Consider the following 24,793-nt stretch of genomic DNA (forward strand, 5'->3'; position numbering starts at 1 on the left):
AATATCCAGTTGGGGCCCTTGTCACTATTAATAGTAATATTGATTATAAATGTAGGCCTCTTTGGGATGTTGTAATCTGTTCATTGTTTTAATTATTGGTAGCACTTTAGGGAACACTATGCTACTTAGAGTCACTGATATAAAACAGCTATTTAAACTTGCATTTTTTTTTTTGTATTTCAATTATAACATGACGTTTTTAGTTTAGGTTAACAGCTACTACAGTTAGCCTTTTGTCCTGCTAAATAACGTAAATAAAACCACAGTTCTGCTGTGCGTGTGTTTGCACAGCGAGCGAGGAGGAGGAGGTATCAAGGCGTGCTCGCGCCGCACACGCTCGAGCTGTGATTGGACTACAAATCCGTTCGTGCACCATCATGACATCCTCCTTTTCCATCATGGCACCCTCGCTGGACAGGCAAGGATACTGGGGGCAGCCGACCTCAACACTTGACTGGTGTGAAGAAAATTATGTCGTCTCCGTCTACATAGCGGAATTCTGTAAGTTGCATTTTCAAGTGCTCGTCAAAGCACTGGGTTTATTCTTGTTAGGTTTTGAGGATTCGCTCGCCAAGTGGCGTCAACGTGAAATGGGAATTAATCCTAAAAACCTGACATTGAGTTTATATCGTCTTCCTAGCTCGACTGTTTTCAGCTGGTTTGTACTCGGTAAATGTTAGCTTACACGGTTTAATAGCAGCTGGTGCTTCGGACGAGACCTCACCGGTTTCGATTTTTTTTTTTTTTTTTGCATCCCGTTGAAGGTTATCACATCATACAGAGAAACGACTGTTAGCCAAAGTTGTCACAAACACACGTCAATGTACTGTTGTCCACATTACCGCTGCTATCGAACTTAAATGTCTTCCGCCACACGGTGCATTCGTCGTCCAAGACATAGACAGACACATCTTGAGAGTTGATTTTAAAAAACAAAAACATTCCTTCATACTACCTGGTCCACCACAACTGGTTCTTCATATCTTAGATGTAAACATAGTTAGCTTCAGTGGCTGGTTCCAGAACATCACGCGGAAATAGTCAAACATATAATGTAACAAAGCTGCACTGGATAAATGATTCCCCTTGATAACTTAAAATAATAGTTCTTTTGACCAATTTAGATTAATGAAAGTAGGCAAGGTTATTGTTTAGTTAAGTTCCCCAGAAGTTCTCCTTACTAGAGAAAAGCTTTTTCTATCATAACCTGCTAGCAATTGTGCATGGTTTTCTCCTCCCTAGAACTCTTATCTCAAGTGTTCCTCTATTTTTTTCAAGTGATTCCTCCTTGACTCAGCTTAGTTTGTTTTCATGAAGTTATGTATTCCTAATTGCTATCATAAGAGGTTCTCTTGTCTTTCACTAAATTACAGGAAAATTTTTTGTTCCAGTAATTTTTTGAAATGATTCTAAACATTTGCACTGGACTGAATGCTGCATATTTCTGTTACTGACAGGTGAAGCTTGTTTGTACACAAATGACTAGCGCGATAGCGCTAAGCAGATATGGCCATACAAAATTTTTCTTAAAGGGTTGTTGTCTTTTCACAGTTTGCTGTCATTTGCAACATGCAAAACTAATATATGGAGTTTGTTGGGGTTTTTTTTGTCAATTTTGTGTTTATGTCATTTATTACTTATCAATAAGCACAGTCCAACGCTCATCTGCTGTTATCAGATACCTGCAGGTAGGGGGTGAATGTGTTGATTGGGAAATTATAAGTATATTATAAATATACTAGAATTAGTTTCTAGACAAGTTTACATCCTGGTAGGTCTGTTGGATTTTTGCACACTGAATTATGTTTGCACATCATCACACAAAAATGAATATGATTATGATCACTGTTGAAATCAGTCTTACTAGGCTTACCCCAGACTGCAATTGCCTGGGAGAAGAAGAATTAAATTAGAACTGACACAAGTTCAGGGTTGTTTTTTTTTATTTTGCAGGTCAGACAACTCAAAGAGAGCGGTCTAAGCTTTGTTCAACTCTACACACCAGGTTTTCTCAGCTATCTCAGTCAATTAATACATGTTTTTAAGCTTATTTTTAATAATCAAACACTACGTAAGTGATGGGTGGAGTCACCTATTCTAACCAGGACTTTAATTATGTATTACGACTGTATTACAACTGTTTGTCTTGAAAGTGGCTATAATGCAAAGTAAATCAGTACTGGAAGTACTGGCAAAGAGAATTCACTTGCTAGGACAGCAGGCAAAGCAGTTTGTGTGTGTGTGTGTGTGTGTGTGTGTGTGTGTCTTTCTCTCTGTCTCGCTGTCTATCTGGATCTAATATGTGTTGTTTTTTTTCCACAGGGAACACTGTTAGCAACCTCATTATGATTATTCCTCCCATTTGTGGGGCCATCCAGACATTTCGTGCTGGCCTTGAGTTTCGACACATTTGCTCTTTTCTGGGACTGGCAGGTCAGCCTATTGAAATCACAAAATCTAGTTGCAGTGCTTAAATTATATCTACTTTGTTCTGCTCTGACATCATATTATAGTCACATTTTCTGCTTTAAGAACTTCTGTAATTTGTATTTGTGTTTGTGTGTTGCCCAGCTGTTGGTGTTGGGTCCTGGTGCTTCCACATGACTCTGCTTTATGAGATGCAGGTGAGCCAAGTGAAATATGATGATACCTGTGTATACATAACAGGGTTTCCTGCAGCATTTTACAGCTCAGGCAGCCGCCTAAGCAACAAACGCCTGCTGCCTTAACTAACGTCTAACAATATTGCCCGTGTTATTCTGTCCTGCTTTCTTCCTTTCATTCCAAACCATGACCAACGGCAGTCTCACTTCTCACCAGAAGGCATTAAAAAATGTGTTGTGAATTGGAAAAGAATTAGTGTTAAAAATCCTTAAATACAGTTGGTCTATGTGGTATGCCTCCGAATCATGGGATTTGTCCGAACAGCAGCATTTGCTGATTGAACGTCATTGTGCTATGTCGCTGTCTGTCAGCTTTCACCAACATCCGGGAAAAAAGAAGAATAAAACTTTTTGGGAAGACGTTAATCTGGAAGTTGGATAGTCAACCAGTCCTTCTTCTTCTTCCTCTTCCTCAATTTAATATAATAGTTTTTTTTAATATTTTGTGTTTATTACACCCCACCACCTTAACTAAAAAGATTTTTGGGAGAAACCCTGCATAATGAGATAATTTGACTGGGTCTTTGTAACATAAAAATTTCTTTTAAACACTGCATGAACAAGAGGCAGCAAGGTGGTGCAGTGATTAGCACTGTCGCCTCACAGCAAGAAGGTTCTGAGCTCGGGCACGGGGTCTTTCTGTGTAGAGTCTCCATGTTCTCCCTGTGCCTGCATGGGTTCTCTCCGGGTACTCCGGCTTCTTCCCACTGTCCAAAGACATGCAATTGGGGACTAGGCTGATTGATACTCTAAATTGACTGTAGGTATGAATGTGAGTGTGAATGGTTGTCTGTCTATATGTGTTGGCCCTGCGATGGACTGGTGACCTGTCCAGGGTGAACCCCACCTCTCGCCCGTAGCCACTGGGATAGGCTCCAGCCCCCCGCAACCCTTAAGAAGACAATGGATGGATGGACTGCATGGACAAAGTAATTGTTGATTTGGGAAATGTTTGTCAAGAGAAATGAGCACAACAGACCTTTTAAGGGATATTCCACCCCAAAATGAAAATTCAGTCACTATCTTTTCACCTTCACCTTCATACTGATGGAAGTTAGGGTGAAGTTTTTAGTCCACCAATACTGCTGGAGTTTCACTCTTTGCTGTTATCCCAAACATTTGAAGAGAATGGTGACCAGTTTTGAAATGTAAAAAAAAAAAAATTTCCTCTAGACAGCTTACTTGAAGTAATGTGTCTAAATTAATGTGTCCTGAGGGCATGACATGCTAAGTTAAAAATATCACCGATGCCATTTTTTTTGCCTTACTTAAAACATGTTGTCACTCAAAAAAATTAGCTAATGTTTCATGTGAAATTTTTATTTTTGGTAGCACAATCCATGTGAAATCTGTTTTAATTTATTCCAGGTTATGTTGTTTTTTTTGTTGTTTTTTTGTAAATTTCTTTTCTATATCCAAATTTACATATATATGTATGTATATATTATGATTGAAGAAATTTTGTCATCAGTGTGTATTCCTGTGGGAGATAAATAGCAATTCAATTAGATATTATACATATATTAACCAATATTTGTAGAGCAGCAAAAGCAAAGTTTACAACTGCAAAGTCACTGTATCCACAAAATAATGTATCACACCAGAAAAACATCTATAATGTCAATAAAATAAATAATATTCCAGAGTGATGTGAAGCAATAAAAAAAACACCAGTCAGTGCCAGTTCTATTTCTCAGTGAACAGAGGCTTACAAATGTTTGCCACATTTTAAGACTTGTACCAAAGTAAGTTAAACTGTTGGGTGGCATATGGCAGCTATCTTATGACCTGCAGACAAAGCAGTTGAAAATATTACTTGTCTACATGTTGAACAGGTGAGTTCATGCTCAATATTTGGATCTGATTATGATGAAGCAATAATACAGGAAAATAAATAAATGATGGACTTTTCAAAATGTTTTGGAAATAAGTGAAAAACTTGACAATATTTTGTAATGTAAATATTCTGCAGATCATAAATACCCATAAATAGTATCGATAAATATGAGTGTATGTGGTTCAGTGATGATTGATAGAGAAGAATAGTACATGTTTGTAATATATCATACCATGTAGCTCATTGATTTCAGTTGAATATACTCTGGTGTAGTTGATATCCATGTTTACAGTTTTCAGGTGAAAACATGTTTCAGAGAATGTGTGGTCATGAAAATTTTCCTCTCAGTCCTGGAAAAGTCATTTTTGGTTAAAAAAATGTATTTATCCTGTATTAATTTGTATTTTCTCTTTATTGTAATTGCAGTTACTGGATGAGTTGCCAATGATTTACAGCACATGCATCTTCGTCTATTGTTTGTAAGTGGCTCCAGCTGTTGGATTTACTGCTGTTAAAGTAGTCTAGACAGAGAGTGTAACTACACTTTTGTGTCATCTAAAATGTATCTGTTACTGATCACTTCATAAATTTCAGCAAACCACATCTATTGCTGTGTGTGCTAGATTTGAATTGTAGAAGCAAGGGTTGCATTTTTGGATTGACTGTCATTCAGTCACCGCTGTGTGTTTGTGAGTGTGTCTGTCAGGGTTGGGGGTATCCTTGGTCTAATCCCACTTAATATCACCATCACCTGCTCAACTTTAGTTGTTGTTGTGGCAGACAAAGAATAGGATGTCGTTATTTTTTCTGTTTTCTGTTAAACGCTGTTTGCCATTTTGTAAAATTCCTTTCCGTTTCAGTCGGAAGAGTTAATTTATCTATTTATGTGTGATGCAAAAAATAACCAAACCAAACCTGGCTGTTTCCTCTTTGCCGAAACCGCAGCATTGCAAACAAGAGCGGAACGTAAAGAGTCAATCTCACCAGGCTAGTATCGATCTAATACTGATACCAACTTGGTGTCGTTACTATCAATATTTCTATCTATCTGCCCATCACTACCCCTCACCCCTCCTCCTTGTTTATTGGGCGCACATAGCAGCAACATGGCTAACAAGAGCGAGATGTTTGTTTCTAAGAAGTGTAGAGGAGTAGAAGAAGAAGACTAGGCAGCGGACGTTGGCAAGAAAAATGCTTGGCACCGCTGGTTTATACGGTGTAGTGGTTAGCCTAGCCTAGCCTAGCCTAGCCGCTTCTGCCATCTTTCGCAGCACCAACGTTGCCTCCTCTGTGTTCTTTCTCGCCGGTGCATCGTCAGTGTTTTGGGTTTTGCGGTGACAGAAGACCAAAAGGCAGCAGCACAATGAACTTATTACAGCATCTAAAACAGAGGCATCCAGCCAAGTGGGAGAAATGCCACTCTGCGAAGGGAACACGACTGCTATACTATAACCAACAAACTCCCACTAAAAACAGCTTACTGTGGTGGAATCATTTACCCACGGGAAAAAAATTGTGAATCAAATTATTTGTGAAAAAATCAGAGATTTAAGTTTTTAGTCCATATTGCCCTAGCCTAGTTTGAATATTATAGCAGAACCTTGTGCATATCGTGGTTGCCTATCATTTAATTATTAGGGCCTGAGCCAGAAGGTACTTCAGGCAAAGACCCTATTGTGTTTGCACGGCAGAGAAAAACAGACGGAGCACTAATTGTTGATACTGAAGTTAAAGCTGCAGAGAGATCACATGTCTGTAAAGTAAAATGCTGAAGCTGTGGGATGAGAATGACTGATGATGATGTGGATTGTGGTGGATGCTTGATCCATCCATCCGTTTTCCACTGCTTATCCTGTTAAAGGGTGAGGGCAAGAGGCAGGGTACATCTGTACGGGTCGCCAGTCGTAGGGCCAACACATATAGACAGACAACCATTTGCTCTTACAGTCAATTTAGAGTGTCCCTAGTCCCCTAGAGTGAACCTAGTCCCCTCTTGCATGTCTTTGGACTGTGGGAGGAAGCCAGAGTACCCAGAGAGAACCCACACAGGCATTGGGAGAACATGCAAACTTCACACAGAAAGATCCTGTGTTCAAGCTGGGGCTCGAACTCGGAACCTTCTTGCTGTGAGGCAGTGCTAACCACTGCACCACCATAGTGAATGTTAATTAAAGTTTTGTTGCTCCCTCACAGTTGTTTTTTGTTAATATGAGTGAATCAAAGAGGGCTAGCATCAGCAGTAGCTGGTGGTGAAATTAGTTTGGTAGGCCAAAAAAAAAATCATTATACCCATTAGATATTTGCCACAGCAGCAAGAGCAACATCCTATTCACTGACAGAGTTAAAACATCACAAAGTTCACAAAGGACACAAAGGAGGGTTGATCCCAAAAAATTCTCTTTCTCTCCTTCTCTCCCTCTCTCTCTCTCTCTCACACACACACACACACACACACACACACATACACACACCATTTGTCAACTTTCACTGATAAAATGGCAGAATATTATGCAAGATGATGGAACAGAACACTGTAATGTACCTATACTGTCAGGAAAAGGTCAGAATGGGAATGCAGTAAAACTCTTATAGCAAGGAATGCCAGCAAGCCTGCTGCAACTGTTTTTATCACAACCATTTTACAACTCTGAATAAAACAATGATTTATCCATCCAGCCTATCTCAGCAGCCTTCAGGCGAGAGGCACGGTACACCCTGGACAGGTTGTTCCCAGGGCCAACACATACAGACAGATAACCATTCACACTCAGAGCCACGCCAACGGTCAGTTTACCTAGTCAATTAACCTAGTCCCCTCTTGCATGTTTTTGGACTGTGGGAGGAAGCCAGAGTACCCAGAGAGAACCCATGCAAGCATGGAAAGATACTATGCTCCAGCTGGGGCTCGAACCAGGAACCTTCTTGCTATGTAGGCTAGATGAGAAATCTACAGTAAACATTTTAGAGTTCTTTCAGCAGGATATAAACGTGGGCCTACCTCATTTGACAAGAAGATCACATCAAATTCATTTCTGGGATGAAAATGTGTTAAATCACCATGTCATTACAAGTAGTGTAGGTCTAGCACCACACTCCTTCAATGAATTTACACCCAACAATTCTCCATGAGCAAACACATCCTGCAACAGCGGTGACAAAAACCTTCCTTTTTACAGGCAGGAATGTCGAGCAGAGAAAGACAGATATACAGAAGGAAAGAGAAGGACAGAAAAAGAGGGAGAGAACGATGGAGCAATGAGAATGTGAACGGGCTGTAAGGAGAACGGCAAACATTAACAGTAACAATGATCACATCTACAGGTTCAAAACAAACAATCAATTCAAGCATAATATGAGCAATTATATGGTAGCAAAGAACATTTTTTTGGAAGCTAACACAATTCAAATCAAATGCTGATGCTAATGGTACTACAGTATTGACAATACTGATATGAATACGTCCCGTGCCAAGACTAATACTGATGCTAAGGGTGGTACCTTGAGCCTCTAAAGATCTGTAGCTTCCTCCAGCAGCAGCATTAGTCAGGGATCTGGGAAGCACAAAGGCTCCAAGTACAGGAGGATTGAGTGGACAGAGAGGAGGAGAACCCCAGTGCATCATGGGAAATCCTATCCGTATAGCTAGCCTAAGCCAACCCTAACTACCAAGTGGAAAGCTTCATGGAGATTGTCAAGCATATCCCTCTTCTCTCTAACCTCTGTGTTTTTCAGCAAGCCATCAGTATTGGCACCAAAACCACGTTTTAGCTGTTTTGCTGCTTTGATTAGATCAGAGCCGATTTCTTCCATTACACTGTATGCAGATATAGCTGTGGGATGGTTGGTTCGGTCCGGCGTAGTCAGAGCTACTGTATCATCAGTTTGGAGCAACCTTCGGATGTACCCCGGCTCTTGCCCGAAGGCAGCTTAGGTAGGCTACAGCACCCCCCCCCCCCCCCGGCCCCCTCACAACCCTTGACAGGATAAGCGGTGGATGGATGGTTGGATGGTTGGAATTAGGTAATACTAATTTATAATGTAATTGATAATAATATAATTTAAATTATGGTGCTGAGTGGTAGATATTGCACAGGCACTGTGGTCAAGGATAACAAAAAAAATATTTTGATAATTTTTATCAATGGTATAATTGCATTATGTGTGCAATTTTCTCTCTCTCTCTCTCTCTCTCTCTCTATATATATATATATAGAGAGAGAGAGAGAGAGAGAGAGAGAGATACAATACTTCCTGTTGTGAATGCAGTGTAGAGGAAGCAGATAGGCTATGACTTTTCCGTATGTCCATCTGTCATTTTATTGAACATATTGTCTGGGAGGATTGTGAAACAGTTTTGCGATTTTGCAGGAAAAATCACAAGTGAAAATGGGCATGGCCTATCCTATCTGAGGAGATTGAGCTCACTCCTGGGAACATTTGGATATAAGGTTTTGAATTTTGTGACATCTACTTGGGAGCTATGATCAAAAACAATTTTACCTTGATTTAAACACCACCTAGTGGTAGGCATGTGTAAATTCTGGCACCACAGGCTATGCTGCCATTCATGATAGGTACTGTCCATAGCTCTTACAGTTTGGGCTGCAGTATCACATTTAGTGATGGAATAATTTAAAAAGAATAAAAGTCAGCAATTTCCATCATGTTTCAAGTACCAGTCGCTCCCAGCCCTTCAGGCTTGGACCCCTAAATAGGTAAAAGTAGATGGGTTAAAAAAGATACTGAATATGTAATCATCAGTGTATGTTTTCCAGTTTGTCTGACAAAAAGATCTAAATTAAATTTTATTTGTGACCCCACATGGTATAAAATTTTTCCTCTTACTTTTCCTACTCATGTGTTTTTAAATACTTTTAAATACTCCAGGATTAAAGGGAAATGAGTTGTTTTTTTGTTTCTCTTGTCAGAGCTATATGGGTGATTTTTTTTTTTTTTGCTACACTACACATTTGTCCTCAAGATGTTCCTCTTTTGTGTTTTGTGCTTATTTTACTGTTTTTTTTAAATGTTTTTATGCTTTGGTATTCAGTAGGTCTGCAGTTAACGATTCTATTAGTAATCGAGTAATCTATAAATTGTTCTGGCCATTAATCGAGTAGTTGGATGAGAAGTATTGCGCATTTTCCATTTTTTTCAATTATGTTACTTCTGCTTTATTTAAGAGTAATGGTACTGGACAAAAACGAAACTAAGACAAGTCTCTTAAACGGACAACTATGAAATGGTAACTAAAAGTACGAAGTAAAGTAACTTTATTTTGACTGTACTTTGTCTTTTACTGTTTTTACTTTACTTTTAACTGAAGTACAAACAGTGTCCCATAGGGGATTGGTTCACCAACATGCTTCTTTTTTTTCACGTCTTATGAGTTAGTGTGTCTGTATTTAATAATCAAAAAACACGGATAAGAGAGCCATTTATGTACAACAAAAGCAATAAAAAAATGTTGATTTTTCAAAAAAGGGAACAATTACATGCAAGATTTTTAATTATACTTAGGTTTTTTACATTGTAGTATTAGTGCTTTTACTTAAGAAAAGGATCTGATATTAGCACTCTTCTCTGTCCAGTCAGTCTACCACAAACAGGAAATTTACTCAGAGGATTCAGAACAGTAAGTGGACACAGAGAGAAGCAGTGAGACCAGAGTAGCAAGTGAACACACACACACAGAAGAAAGCTTTTGGCAATATATATATATATATATATATATATATATATATATATATATATATATATATATATATATATATATATATATATATAGCCAAAAGCTTTTATAATTTTTTTTTAACAGACTTAAAATGCAGCTGATGCCTTCTTCTGCTCCTCATACAAAAGTCACCACAATTATGGCGTTAAAAGACTTGTTCCCCATAGACTTACATTGGGAAAGAGATGTCTGTAAATCAGATGATGATTTTTTTTTTTTAGGTGTATAGAAACTTCCCAGTACAAACACCTAAACAGCCCTTACTTCAATCTTTGTTTTCCAGGTTGTAAAATTCACCCAAAACCCAATACAGAATTATATTCTAGGCTTTAGGAATAAGAGAGCTGAGACATTTGCAGTTGAGGGGGACGGTTGTGCTCCTGCTCTATGGGCCAGGAAACTCCAAAGATCTGGGTATTTTTCAGCCACCATGGCACAAGGAAATCCAGCATTTTTGGCTTCCTGCTCCGCTGAGACCCATTCATAAGAATGAACAGGGCTCCACCTCAGACACTGTATAAAGTTCGAGTAATACATCCACGAGGGAAAGACTCAGGACCCAGCTCTTTACCCAGCACTTGATGGATGAATGAATGGATGAATGAATGAGGGGGAAAAGTTTTAATGTACTCTTATGACTAATGCTAATGATTACTCTATGCTACTGCCTATTGGCTTCTATATCCTGTCAGGCTTAAACGTTGCTTCTTGGAACTTAACATGTTTAATTTCTCCTGAATAGGTTCTTGCTTGTATTGTTTCACCTCTCTGATGTCGCTTTTGATAAAAGCGTCTGCTAAATGAATTGTAGAATTGTAGAAGGGCACTGTGGAGATGCAGGAGGAAGAGATGGGGTTGTTGATGTTCAAATTTTACCAAGTGATGTGCGAAATGGGCTGCACCGTGTAGTGGTTAGCACTGTCGCCTCACAGCAAGAAGGTTCTGAGTTTGAGTCCCAGCTCGGGCACGGGATCTTTCTGTGTGGAGTTTGCATGTTCACCCTGTGCCTGCTGCCTCTCGCCGCTTGACGCTGGGATAGGCTCCAGCCCTCCTGCAACCCCTAATAGGAATAAGCGTCAGACAATGGATGGATGGATGGATGGATGTGGGAAATGCAAGAAAAGTCAGAATTGCTTTAAAATATCTTATACTCTGGTTCAAAAGATACTTACATCCCTTGCAGTGTTGCAGTGGGTCCTTCAATCAGCCGTTTTTTCCAGGCTTTTGTAAACTCTAGTATTATTTTTGAGTCTGAATTCGATGATGACCCCTCAGATTCACTTGAGGGTGACCATTCTGCTGAAGATAAGCCCTCTGAGGAAGACCCAGCCTCTGAAGATGTCCTCTCAACACTGTTGTCTAAGAACACACACAGCCTTGTGTTACAGAAATCAGCTCACAAATCGTAACAAATCCACTAACTATAAAGGATTACAATAAACTATTATTTTTGATTGAAATATGAGGCTCCTATTACTTACCATTGTACTCTTCAGTGAAGGCCACAAATGACACCTGAGACGACTTCAAAAGTTCATCAAATATGTCAGAGCCCACTTCCACTCAAGCAGCATCTTTTAGGATCAAGGATGTGGACGCGGGCAAACTGAATTTTGCCACCACTAAAACAGAAAAGGTAACTTAAGAGGGTTTTAACATACAGTGAATTCAAGTTCAAAATATACCATGATAAAACAATAATAAATCACATTTTTTCATTTTTCATTACTTTTCCACAATATGAGATGCATTGACAGATTTCATTCATCCATTTATTCCTGTTAAGGGTCGCGGGGGGGCTGGAGCCTATCCCAGCGGTTAGAGGCAGGAGGCGGGGTACACCCTGGACAGGTCACCAGTCCATCGCAGGGTCAACACAAACAACCATTCACTCTCACGTTCATACCTACGGTCTATTTAGAGTATCCATTTAGCTTAGTCCCCAATTCCATGTCTTTGGATGGTGGGAAGAAGCCAGAGTACCCGCAGAGAACCCACGCAGGAACAGGGAGAACATGGAGACTCACACAGAAAGATCCCGTGCCCGAGCCGGAACACGAACCCTGAACCTTCTTACTGTGAGGCAATAGTGCTAACCACTGCACCACCGTGCCGCCATTTCATTCATCCATGTTTTGAAAAACAATATAATCGACCAGTGATATAGAGAGTTCTGCAAATATACCAAAGGAAGTGCTAATGCTCCCACAGAAACAAGTGTACCCCCAGTGCAACAGCTTGTCAGCCCTACTTAAAAGAAAAAGCTGCACTAACTGGGATTTATTCTGCCTTATTTTCCTTCTCTTTTCACCTTACAGCTCCATAATCTATTCATTTGCCTGTGTATACATCTTTATTAACTGATGGGAAAAAAATGTTGTCTGCTCACTCTTTGATGTAACAACACACTAAACTATCATTCACTACAGTGCCAGTGCCATTTTTAATTAACTGCGAGCCTCCTTGAAAAGCACACACATGAAGGTACCACTGCAAAACATACATCTCTGTTGTTGGAGTTTTTGGTCCAAACCATAACTGCGAAAAAGAAGCGACGTGACCATGTCTGGTCTAAACTCCAAGCCTGAAACCTGGCTCAGTGCTGAGATAAATGGTAGTGGCATTAGCTGTGGCTACCAAAGCTATTTCTAAACCTAGTTTACCCATATAGTGATGGTTTATGCAAAAAAGGGAACATAACACACTTGTAATTTTATTGCCAATATCAGCCACTAATGTCCATTATATTCTCTGCTTTTAGTGTGCTAAATTGTTGTTGGCTTAAGAGACTCAAACAATAACATGCTAGCTGTCGGCGAGTTCGACAAAACTCTGTGAAAAATTGGGTTACACATTTTTCACATTACTGTGAGAAGAAAGTGGTATTCCTCATGACAAAATTTCCCAAAAACCTTCAAATCCATATGGCTGAAAAGAACCTCAAGAGAAGGATGATCCTGAGGTCAAAGCATGGTCTCTTTAATGCTATTTCCTCCAAATAAGAGACAGACATAGTGAATGCGTTGATCAGTAATACCTCATCCTGGTATAATTTAAAAGAGGTTAATGGTTGGATTTTAAAATTCAAATTAACTCCCACATTTGCAGACAAAGAGAAAAGAAGCCAGTTACTTGCTCACTTGACATGAAATAGAAGATCAAAGGGGACAATCAGAATGTCAAGGACCTTGGAGGAGCGAAAACAAGCTGAGCTTCAAATAATCAGTTCTGGTCAGTCAAAAAGATTTCCTGAGGAGTTTTCAAGTCTGCAAAGGGAACAATGTAAAACAGACAGGCAAAATTTACTAACTTAATCCAGTGCTTGATGAAAAACTTTAAAGGGTTGGAGGACAGCTTAGTCGGACTGTCATGTCAGAAGAGTCAAAGCATCCAGTCATTCTGGCTTTAGACCAACACATCTCTGACATCATCTGTGGACGAGTGCATCAGGAATTTGGTCACAGTAATAGAAATCCCATGATTTCAAATATGACATAAGTATTGGGTCACTCAAGTTGCAGTGTCCAAAAGAAAACTCTTGGCAAAATGTGTTTTACTGTTTGTCAACAATTACAAGGAGCCCCAAGCAGCCAGCAATTTACAGATCTGTCACTGAGAAGGATATATCCTGATGAGCCACCATTTCTCTCAGAGGGAATTGATTGTTTTGGTCTATTTGATGTAAAATGTGGAAGAGCTCATGTGAAAAGAAGTAGAGTTATATTTACATGCTTAACTTCAAGAACCAGTCATATGAAGTAACAGCATAAATATTTCCTTTTAAATGCCTTATGCCGCTTCATAGCAAGGCAAGTCAAAGAACTGTGCTTAGAAAATGGTACTAATATTAATGGTGTTGATCGAAAGTTGAAAAAGTCATTTGAGAAAGGGAATCATTCTGAGATCCATAAGGGAGATGAGATGTCTTATAGCTTTCCGCATATGCAGAGACATCTCATTCCACAGCTGGAGTCCATCATGGAGGAGTCTGGGAGGCTTATTTGCTCCTAGGGGAAGGTCCTCAGCTAAACCTCAAAGGTGATTGGGAAGATCTGTGTACAACGCTATGTGAGGTACAAGCTTTTCTCAGTAGCAGACCAACAATGAAGGCATCCACCCTTCCCCTGTGTGTTTGTATATTGTATATGTGTGTGTGTGTGTGTATGTGTTTGTTTTTGGAGGTGGGGGGGGGGGGGGGGTTCTGTGGTCCAATCCTAATTAATATTGCCTGCACATGCTCATCTTTGGCTACTGCAGAGAGTGAGTAAGATGTGGTTAGTTTTCCATTTTGTAAAACTCACCTTTCCTTTTCATTCAAAACAGTCCGTTTATCCGTTTGTGTGCAATGCTGTTACATCCCAGTCTAGGGGTCTGGTTGCAGCATAAAGATGTGACCAAAAATGTGAGGCTTGTAATTGTAATACAGAAATAAAAGGTAGTATGGAATTTTGTGAGTTAATTTTGACACAGTGTGTCAGACAGTTGCCCTGCTTAGACCTCTCGGCAAGTGTCATTTTAGTTCAGCATTATGCTTACTCAAGCTGAAGATGTAAAAACACATCTTTTTTTTTTCTTTTTCAGGTACGAGTGCTTCAAACAGGAGAATAACATCAGTTTATTTCCTATTGCCTTATTATTAGTCTTCAGTGTCTCAGTCACTGTGGTGAGTAAATTGTATGACTTTGGGCCCTGTTGCTACTAAAAGATAACAATTATATTTTCTATTTCTCTAGGTATACTTACAGTGGAAGGAGCCAGTGTTTCACCAGGTTAGTGTGTGATTGTTCAGTTATATTCACCCTGCTCATTGTTTGCTTTTTGGCTCAGTGTTCCTAGTCTTTGCTGGCTTGGTTAACACTGGACTTGCGAGGTTAGGGTGCAGCTCTTGAGTCTGATGCATGCTGCTAAGTAAACAGCAGCTTTTCAAACAGTGCAAAAATGCATAACGCCACATTTAAAGACATTTTAACTCCTTTTTTTAAGTTGTAATATAAAAATCTCTTCCTTATGATAAACCTGCAATCACACTGTGAATTTTGTCATTGCACAACTGGGCTCAAAAATTTAAGGCAACTACAAAGACCTTTAGAAAGTCTGAATTTTCCTTTGTGTTGTCCAGGTTTTTCATGCCATATAAACAGTTTCACAAAGCTGCCTTTGTTTACTCTTTTAGCTGACTTTGTTTACAATTCAAATTGTCCTATGGTAATTCGCATAGAGCATAGTTCAGCATACCGACGTTCTGATTATCTGCATTTCATCCATCCATCCATCCATTTTCTACTACTTATCCTATTAAGGGTCGCGGGGGGCTGGAGCCTATACCAGCAGCCCTTGGGCAAGAAGTGGGGTACAACCTAGACAGGTCACCAGTCCATCATAGGGCCAACACATAGAGACAGACAACCATTCACATTCACAGCTACGCCTACGGTCAATTTAGAGCATCAATCAGCCTCGTCCCCTCTTGATGGCTTTGGACTGTGGGAGGAAGCTGGAGTACCAGAGAGAACCCACACAGGAACAGGGAGAACATGGAGACTCCACAGAGAGATCCTGTGCTCGAGCTGTGGCTCAAACCCGGAACCTTCTTGCTATGAGGCGACATTGCTAACTTATGCACCACCGCGCCGCCTATCTACATTTCAATAGGGGTTATTTTTTCAGCATATACAAAAGATCTACACATGTTCTCTTTAATCTAACACACTCTTTCATTGTGTCCCCCAGTGGGCTGTCAGGAAATGATAGGAGTTGAATATGAGCAGGTGACACTCTATCCCGTGCAGTGTTAGAGTAGCCATGCTTCAAGATGAGGTAAACACTGATGCGTACCACGGGAGCAATACTCCACTGCTTGCTTTAACCTATCAAGGATCTATTTTTTATTTTTTGACTCCAGAGTGAGCATGAAGGAAGGACACATTTTATTCATCTAAGTGCCAACAGTTTATTTTTTATCCGAATTTATTATTAATATTATTGTTATTAAATTTTACCAGCATTACAAGGAATCCCTTTCTGATTCAGATGACATCAGGACAATTTTTTAGTGCAGAAACTAGTTACTATTTATTTTATTTGTATTTATTTGTGGTATAAGTGGTTTTTGAAAACAGCACTTCAAGACTGTACAGTTTTACAATCCTGCTACAGTTGATATTTAAGTATCTTGAACAAATGTCCTATAACAACACGATTATTTCGTCATATTTTCACATTTCTGGAAAACTTTCACCTTTGACTTAATGTAGAACCCATTGAATCACACATCTTTTAAATTTTGAATTCCAAAACTCCATCTGAGAATCTGTTTTCTATAGGGCCTCACCACCCTATCCAGTGGTGGCCCATGCTTAGCCCCTGTCAGAAAAAAAGACCACTGTTGGGCTGCATTTGTGATTCCAACCCCTTTCAAATGACACTTGAACCCTTGAAGGGAAGCCAAGTCATGATGTAATGTAGAATCAATGTTAACCAGCTGTTGCAGCACCCCGAGAGTCTTCCGGGCTCGGTAAGGTTAAAAACGTTTATTACCTATGCAGGACGGCACAGTGGTGCAGTGGTTAGCACTGTCGCCTCACAGCAAAAAGGTTAAGGGTTAGAGTCCCGGCTCGGGCACAGGATCTTTCTGTGTGAAGTTTGCATGTTCTCCCTGTACCTGCGTGTCAGGGGCTTAGGTGCGGGGAAGTGGACCCAAATGCAGACGAGGGGAAGGAGGGTGCACAAAAGAGGTTTATTAAAGAGACTGGAGGCTTGAGATAAGAGACTGGGGAAACCTGGAGGCTTGAGGCCAGGGAAACCTGGATGCCTGTGAGTGGCGGCTCGTGACTGAGGCGGCAACAACACAACACGTGGCGACAAGACAGCAATGGTGCAATGCAGCAACTACATGCAGAAACAGTACAATGACCCAGCAAGGACATGGGGAAACACAGAGGTTAAATACACGAGGGAAAACGAGACACAGGTGGTGCAATCAACCAGGTGAGACATATGAGGTAATCACAGGAGGGAGGTCAGGCAGACAGGACATGACTACAAAGTAAAACAGGAAACACAAGACAGGGATGATGACAGTACCCCCCCCCCCCCCCCCCCCCAAAAAAAGGGCTGGCTCCCAGACAGCCCAACACCAGGATGTGTGGAGGGCAGCCAGGAGGCGGGAAAGGGCAACAAAACAAGAACAACATTCAAGCTGCAAGCGGCAAGGCTGCATCGTTGACTCCGGTCCAAATCCAACGGTGTCTTGGCCAAGTTTGTAGGCCTTGTAGTTCAGGAGTTAGAAGCCTGAGTCTGATCAGAGAGTGAGAGCAGAGCTGAGAGCTGGCCCTTTAAGAACCCCTCCCCCACTGCACTGTCTTCGATCTGTGCTAGAGTGGGGAGAGAGGAGGATAAACAGAATTGTAGTGTGTAAAAGCTGAATAAGTCGGCATACGTTGGTCAAAAGTAACACATAATACCATATTTTTGTAGGGATTTTTGTCAGAAATGCAGTGGTGTGTTTTTTAAAGCTGTGGTATGTATGGTGTAGACGTGAGAAGTGTTTGCTTGACAGTATGTACCCTGAGAGGACACCGTCTCCCCATAGACTTCCATTGTAAGGTGAAACGTGTCTGCCCCACCTTGACGGCCTGTAAAATCCAAATCGAGCGATTCATATAAAAACCTGAAAAGATTTTTGAAGAGCACAGTTGTGTGATTAATGTGTGAAAGTTTGGAAGAGATAGCATTAATGGCCTAGGAGGAGATAGATTTTGTTGGGGGAGTAAAAAAAAGTCCTCATTTTGACAGTTTTGTCCAATTTGTGGACATTCTGGTTTAGATAGGTGAGGGGTCAGAGTGTAGGAATTTAGCGTCTTCATGAGACGAGTCCAACGGTGTTGGTCCCATGTTTGTGGGACATTCGTGGGAGGAGTTATAGCGCTCCAAATGTGTTGTTTAGTTTTGTGGCTCCCAAGGTGGCGCTATTGAATTTTTGAATAATTTTTTTGTACAATATAAAATTTTATTGCCAGACCGGACAAGTGTGCCAAATTTCAGCGAATTTCATGCATGTCTAGGGGGTTAAATTAAGTGGTTTTTTGGCGGCGGAAAAAATAATAATTTATGCAAATTATGCGCACGCTCATTGACAGCAAGAACAGCATAATACCAGGTTTTGAATGGTGTGGATGTGAAAACTGGCTCCGGGCCGTCTGGCCCAGTTGCCTCGTGGGTGTTGGGGGGGGCTGGGACACTGTTTAGTGGGTGTTTTTAGTGCTGCTAATGTGTTGCTCTGCCGAGCAAACATAATAGGGTCTTCGCCTGAAATACCTTCAGGCTCAGGCCCTAAAAAAGACTCTTCAGGCCCGGGGGCCGAGCAATGAGACAGAGTCAGGGGGGCGGCCCGGGGGCCGCGCAGACCACCGAGAGTCAGGAGCAAGAGAAGCATCCGCCTGGACCCTCAGAGCCGTGACAGGTGTGGCACCAGCCAGGACCCTCGGCAGTGGAGCAGGAGTAGCAGCCGTTTGGACAGGGGTGATGTTCACCAGGACCCTCGGCGTCAAGACAGGAGTGGCACCTGCCATGACCCTTGGCAGCAGAGCAGAAGTAGTGCTGACCAGGATCCTCGGCGCCGGGACAGTAGTTGCGCCCGCCAGGACCCTCCGGGGTGGAGCAGGAGTAGCAGCCGCTTGGACAGGGGTGATGCTCACCAGGACCCTCGGCGGCAGAGCAGGAGTAGTGCTGACCAGAATCCTCGGCGCTGGGACAGGAGTGGCGCCCGCCTGGACCCTCGGCGCGGAGCAGGAGTAGCACCAGCCAGGACCCTCGGCTGTTGAATTTATCTGTTTCAACTGATGCCTCAGCATTTTCAAAAAATATAAACCACAAGTTAGAGACTTACTACTTAGGTATTAAATGACAAGGTATCTTTTGATACTTGAGTGTGTTAAAGCAGTTTGGGCAGTGCCATAAGAAACTGGATTCCCAGGTACTTCCTCTGGAGATAACCTACTGAGGCCCTTGACAATTTGGTTGTTTCTTTTCACTGATTATTATTTAGCACCTGAGGAGACAAAAGTCATTCCTTCTTAAATTTCTCTGCTTCAAATGAGTAATGCAGTCAACATGAATTAATAAGCAGACAGAAAAGTATCCTTTTTCAGATCACTTATCTCCTAAGAGAACTAAAGGCAAGATTAGCAAAAAGTTGATCATGAAACAAAAATGTTGAAGATAAATTTGGGAGAAAATTTGCCGTTCACATTAATCTCAATGTAAATCTTAGGCTGCATGAAACTCTGCACTTTAGTCACTGCTTTGAACTCCGGTGGGAAAAGTGATTTGTTAATAGTTTTGCCACTTTTTTTTAATACATGTTATGATAAAATGATGATTTGTGATTCATCATTTATGATAATATGATGATTGAAATTACATAACATAACATGGCAACACGGTGGTGCAATTCGAGTCCCAGTTCAGGCACGAGATCTTTCTGTGGGGAGTCTGGATGGTCTCCCTGTGCCTGCGTGGGTTCTCTCTGGTACTCCAGCTTCCTCCCACAGTTCAAAGACATGCAAATGGGGACGAGGCTGATTGGACATTCTAAATTGACTATAGGCGTGACTATGAGTGTGAATGGTTGTCTGTCTCTATGTGTTGGCCCTGCGATGGACTGGTGACCTGTCCAGGGTGAACCCCACCTCATGCCCAAAGGTTGCATGTATAGTCTCCAGCCCCCCCCACAACCCTGAACAGGATAAGCGAAAGAAAATGGATGGATGGATAACATAATATAGTATAAAATTAGTTCCAGACCTTAAATATTGATCAATGTTCCAAACATTGTGCTTCTTGTAGGTCATGTATGGGGCTTTAGTTGCTTGCCTAGTGATGCGATCCATCTTCATTGTTTCGTGGTGAGTTTGCCAAGAAGAACCTTTAAAATGGAAATAACTACTGCTTATTAATATGATAATAATGCTTTGTAATTTTTGTAATGCCTTGTTATTTTTGTTTCAATCCAAGGGTGTACCCATGGCTCAGGCCTTTATGTTACACATCCTTAAGTGTCTTTTTGTTAGGGTTTCTGCTGTGGAACATTGACAATATCTTCTGTGAATCATTAAGGTGAGTATTTTGTTTAGTGCCCTTTAAATAATTAATTTTCTTGGATCTCTAATGCATTATGTATATGGACTTAATATGAAAACATTTGTCAAGGAATGATCTTATAAACAGTTTAATTGCATCATTGTGTGAGATTGTCTTTTTGTGGTGACTTTTCATTGAGATAATATTCATGAATAATAAAGTTGATGGATCACTTGTTGAAATTTCAGAGCTAGTAGACAAATGTTACCCCGTGGTGTTGGAGTTGTAACACAGTTTCATGCCTGGTGGCACATCTTTACTGGCCTTGGATCCTATCTGCACATACTGCTGAGGTAAACTGATTTCAGGAGCAGGAGATTAAAGCTGTGATGAGAATAGCCAAATCATTTGTTCATCTCCTATTAGTTTGCAGGTCAGATCAACCTACCTCAAGTACAGACCAAATATAAAGGTATGCCTAACAATAAGCTTTTGTTTACATTGAATTCATTCATTCGTCATATATGATTCTGAGTTTACATTGACTCGAATGAAGGAAAATGTAATAGCCTATCCTCTATTTCTATGTCTGGACTCTTATTAGTTTCTATGTGGAGTTTGGCCCATGCTGCATATTGACCTTCAGAAGACAAGCTGAGATGAGGCGTTAGGGACCTGCTGATGGACGGCGACTGCCATATCCAGCCACCATCCACACGAGGACCTGCCAATACAACTCTGGTACTTTTGAGAACTCTGCCCACAGCCAGGGTGTAGTGTGACCACCACAATGCTATCCCAGGGACCCTTGAGTTGTGCACTGGGGGATATACTAAGTACAGTATAGCACTGTACTTTTAATGGAAATAAAAAGATGTTTCATATTCATCATAATCTTGCAGATTTGATTTTCTGTAATTTTGTTGAAGCTTCATTCTTTTTTTGATCATTTTCAACCCAAATATAATGTGTAGTCCAATGGGGTGTTGAATATCTAAGGGTTGTGGATGCTACTTTTAGATTTTTATTATTTTGAGGCATAGGAAAGGGGAAATAATACAATTAATTCAGAAGTTGCATTTGTGTATTTATCAGCATATGATCAATTTTTGTGGGTATTTTGTAATTAGCATTAACAAATTGAGATCTTTAACTGGTGGGTTTAGTCATTTTACAAGTATCTGAGGGAGCTCAAGATATTGCTGTTTCCCTTTTCAAAGAAATTGGTATTATTTTCAGAACAGTGCTAGTTTTTCACAGTCTAGGCGATAGTAACTACCAGCCAGTTATAACTAGTTGTCTGATTTGCTCAGCCACAAGTTGCATTTTTATTTGAAAACTTGAATAGAATGGATTTATCAATTTCTAAATATCTTTATTGCGCCCGCAATATCAAATTTGCTTTAAAACAGTGCAATGTGTGGGACATAAATGTCTCTCTATAAAGAAGTCCCAGGTGCCATGCTCACTTAAAGTTTTGTTACACCTAATTACATCAACTTTTAGTTCCCTTTCTTTCAGTGACTCCAAACATTCAAAGGCAGAAGCTCTGTGCTAATGATAGAGAAGTGAGTTCTGGCCAGCAAAGTCTCACTTCATGCTGTCCTCCACTCTACCAGTCTGCAAAGCCTGCCATCAAAAACAGCATTTTCCAGAGGATAAGTAAATAATTCAAATGGTTAAAATTCAGTGACAGGACCAAGGGACTGAATAGATGATTCTTGAGTAATTGTACCTTGATAAACTGCACAGAAAGAGGACAAGACACAGCCAGTTCTCACACATTAATATCCTGTGTCACTACACTGAATCCCATGTCATAGTTCTTTAACATTATTGCACCCTGCAAATTAGAACTTAATGAAATACTGTTAAAAAAGTTCTTCACTTACAGGTACTCAACAGTAAAACATCTTCCCACAACCCTGCTACATTTTGTGTATTACTTGAGTCCTTGTGAAACATGACATAGCATATATACAACCACAAGGTGGCTTACATCTCCAGCTTATATTAAAAAAATGACAGTCATGGCACATTGTGCACTGATGAACTACCAACCTGTAATAGAATATTTGCCTCAATTCTCATGGACTGGACTTGTTCTTTTGAAATGGTTAAAAAAAATGTTATTCTGCTGTGAAATAATGTAACTCTAAAGCAAACAGAACCATCAGGCTGAAGTGGTGACACTGGAAGATACTCACCACGATGTTGTCAAGACATACTCTTATTTGTGTGACCTGCTTAACTGCTGTCTGGTTGACTATCTCCTGAGATAAAACTGACACATCCAATGCAGAGTCATGCTCTCATATGCATTTATAACATTCATAATTGCAATTCATAAAAAGAGGAATCATTTCATTGTTCGAATGCTTGTGTGTAATTCTCAGTTTGTTATTGGATAATAACTCATCAGTGGAGCTGAACAGTTGTCAAAAAGGGTGCCTTATTGTTGTCAGTGCAGTGTACTCCAAGTTGCCTTGATGTTTGTCAACATTTGAATGTTCCTTTTTTTGCAGTGTGCCCTTTCTCTTGACTACTGTTAGGACTAACAATTTATTGCTGGTGCCTGAATCTTTGGCCCTCCATTCATGTGTCCCACAGCGTGATCATATCTTTTTGAGGCATATAGATGTACTACCAAGTAATGGTAATGTGTTGAGGCCAGAAGTGAAAATGCAAGTAAAAGTTGTTTTGGTTATTTGCCAGCCTACATCAATGTCTTATATAGTCAAATACAAGTAAATGTGTCAACTGACATTGTCTATCGACCTGACCTATTAAAGCAATTACACACTTGTTCCTGTGAAGGGCTTCTACTGTTCTACACAGCATTCGCTAAGAACTCCATTTGATTCAGATATGACACAAATGTTGAAACTACTGGAATACTAGCACCTGCCATGCATGAGGTGTCTTTGATAGGGGCGATTACCTTGCTTTATGAATTTAAAATTGATGTCAAAGAGTCAAGTCAGGACTCCTGTATGTAGAAAGAGCTATCCTTGGAGCGAATAGTAACAATTGACAACAGCAAATCTGCTGGGTAAACTGAGCCACTGGCTCAACTTGCTTTAGCATCACGAACATATTTTACAAAACTACCTTCAGTTGTCATGCTACCAATCTTGTTCTATAGCTTAAAATATCCTGACAAAAGCAAGTGCTTTTAAATTCATTTATTAATTAATTTTGTTTACTTTCAAGTTTATTTTCCAAAGTATACTTTAAGCTCTAATATTAATGTATTTGTACCACTTTTATTATTTCTTGGATTTACTTATCCTTTAGTAATTTATTTTTTTGAACTTTAAAAAGTACATCTGCGAGCTTATATTTGCATTTTTTTCAGGTATTTTGTGTTCTTAGATAATCAGTGGCATGCACAGACTTCTTGAAGGGCAGGGGTGAAAAGAAAAAAAGGGCACACAGCGTGTTCTAGCCACTGAGGAGGGTAATAAGTTCCCGCCCAACAGGGCACTTTAGAGCATGTTTTACCTCCCAACAGGGTATTTTACAGCATTTTTGTCTCCCAAGAGGGCACTTTAGAGTGCATTTTTCAACATTTCCATACCACTCATCCATTAAGGGCAGTGTGTGTGTGTGTTGGGGGGGGCTACAGCCTATCCCAGATGACATTGGGTAAGAGGTGGGGTACACCCTGGATAGGTCACCAGTCCGTTGCAGGGCCATAAGGAGCAATTAGGGGCTCAGTATCTTGCTCAAGGTACTTCAACATGCTCACTGGGGGAAGTAAGGATCAAACCAGCGACCTTTCGGTACCAGATGGCCTCTGTACCAAGCCATGCCACCCCCATATCCTAGTCATGTAGTAGAATACCCACACGACAGTGACAACAACTGTGCTCAAGTTAGACATCAAAACCATTTACCCATTATAGAAAGGAAGTACTTGATATGATACAGAGGAGTGGCTTAAGTATCTGTAGGTTGGCAGCTGTTTGCATTTAGTAGCATGAAACAGGAATTTGCATATATTGTTATATCTTGCTAGATGGGCATAAAGAAATGCTGTTTAAGGCTTTTTATGAACAATAAAAGATATCAGCGACAAGTGGCTAAGCTCAAAAACATCCGAAACAAGACCGTCCCGAGACAGAAAGAGACGTCAACTTATCCCTTATCCCTTATCCCTTCCCTCTAAAACCCCCAGGAAGCCCCTTTGCACTCCCCCAACCAACAGAGAGCACAAGCCCAATGAAACACTGATTGGAGAGAGACAGGGAGTTCCAACACCACAACGATAATACAACCTAGTTTGTTTGCCCCCATTGCCCCCCCCCCCCCCACACACACACACACACAAAGCACAAAGTCCCATGCCCTCGAGGGAACTTCTAATTAAACAGAAGCAACAACCTGTAAAGTACAACACTGCAGACAATAAAAAACTCAAACATAGTCCACAAAATGACACAGAGGCCTCCGCTGTCTCCAGGTCCACACTGGCAG

The 24,793-nt window shown here is 40.6% G+C and overlaps 1 protein-coding gene across 2 annotated transcripts; it reads left to right on the top strand.

The window, feature by feature from the left end:
* Positions 1-304: 304 nt before the first annotated feature.
* acer3 (alkaline ceramidase 3) lies at positions 305-23,239 on the top strand. 2 transcript variants are annotated; one of them, XM_086179261.1, is made up of 11 exons: positions 306-501; positions 2,323-2,433; positions 2,572-2,624; positions 4,927-4,979; positions 14,816-14,897; positions 14,968-15,003; positions 20,081-20,139; positions 20,249-20,350; positions 20,563-20,667; positions 20,741-20,786; positions 20,919-23,237. In XM_086179261.1, exons 1-11 carry the CDS (start codon positions 378-380, stop codon positions 20,970-20,972), a joined length of 825 nt encoding a protein of 274 aa, XP_086035387.1. In that variant the 5' UTR covers positions 306-377; the 3' UTR covers positions 20,973-23,237. The 2 variants fall into 2 exon arrangements, with proteins under 2 accessions (XP_086035388.1, XP_086035387.1); XM_086179262.1 differs by lacking the exons at positions 4,927-4,979; positions 14,816-14,897 and having other exon boundaries at positions 305-501; positions 20,919-23,239.
* The last annotated feature ends 1,554 nt before the right edge of the window (positions 23,240-24,793 follow it).

This window comes from Aulostomus chinensis, chromosome 15, assembly GCF_037954235.1.
Source record: "Aulostomus chinensis isolate RoL2024-O1b breed Wild chromosome 15, RoL_Achi_v1.0, whole genome shotgun sequence".
In the NCBI taxonomy this organism is placed as follows: Eukaryota; Metazoa; Chordata; class Actinopteri; order Syngnathiformes; family Aulostomidae; genus Aulostomus; species Aulostomus chinensis.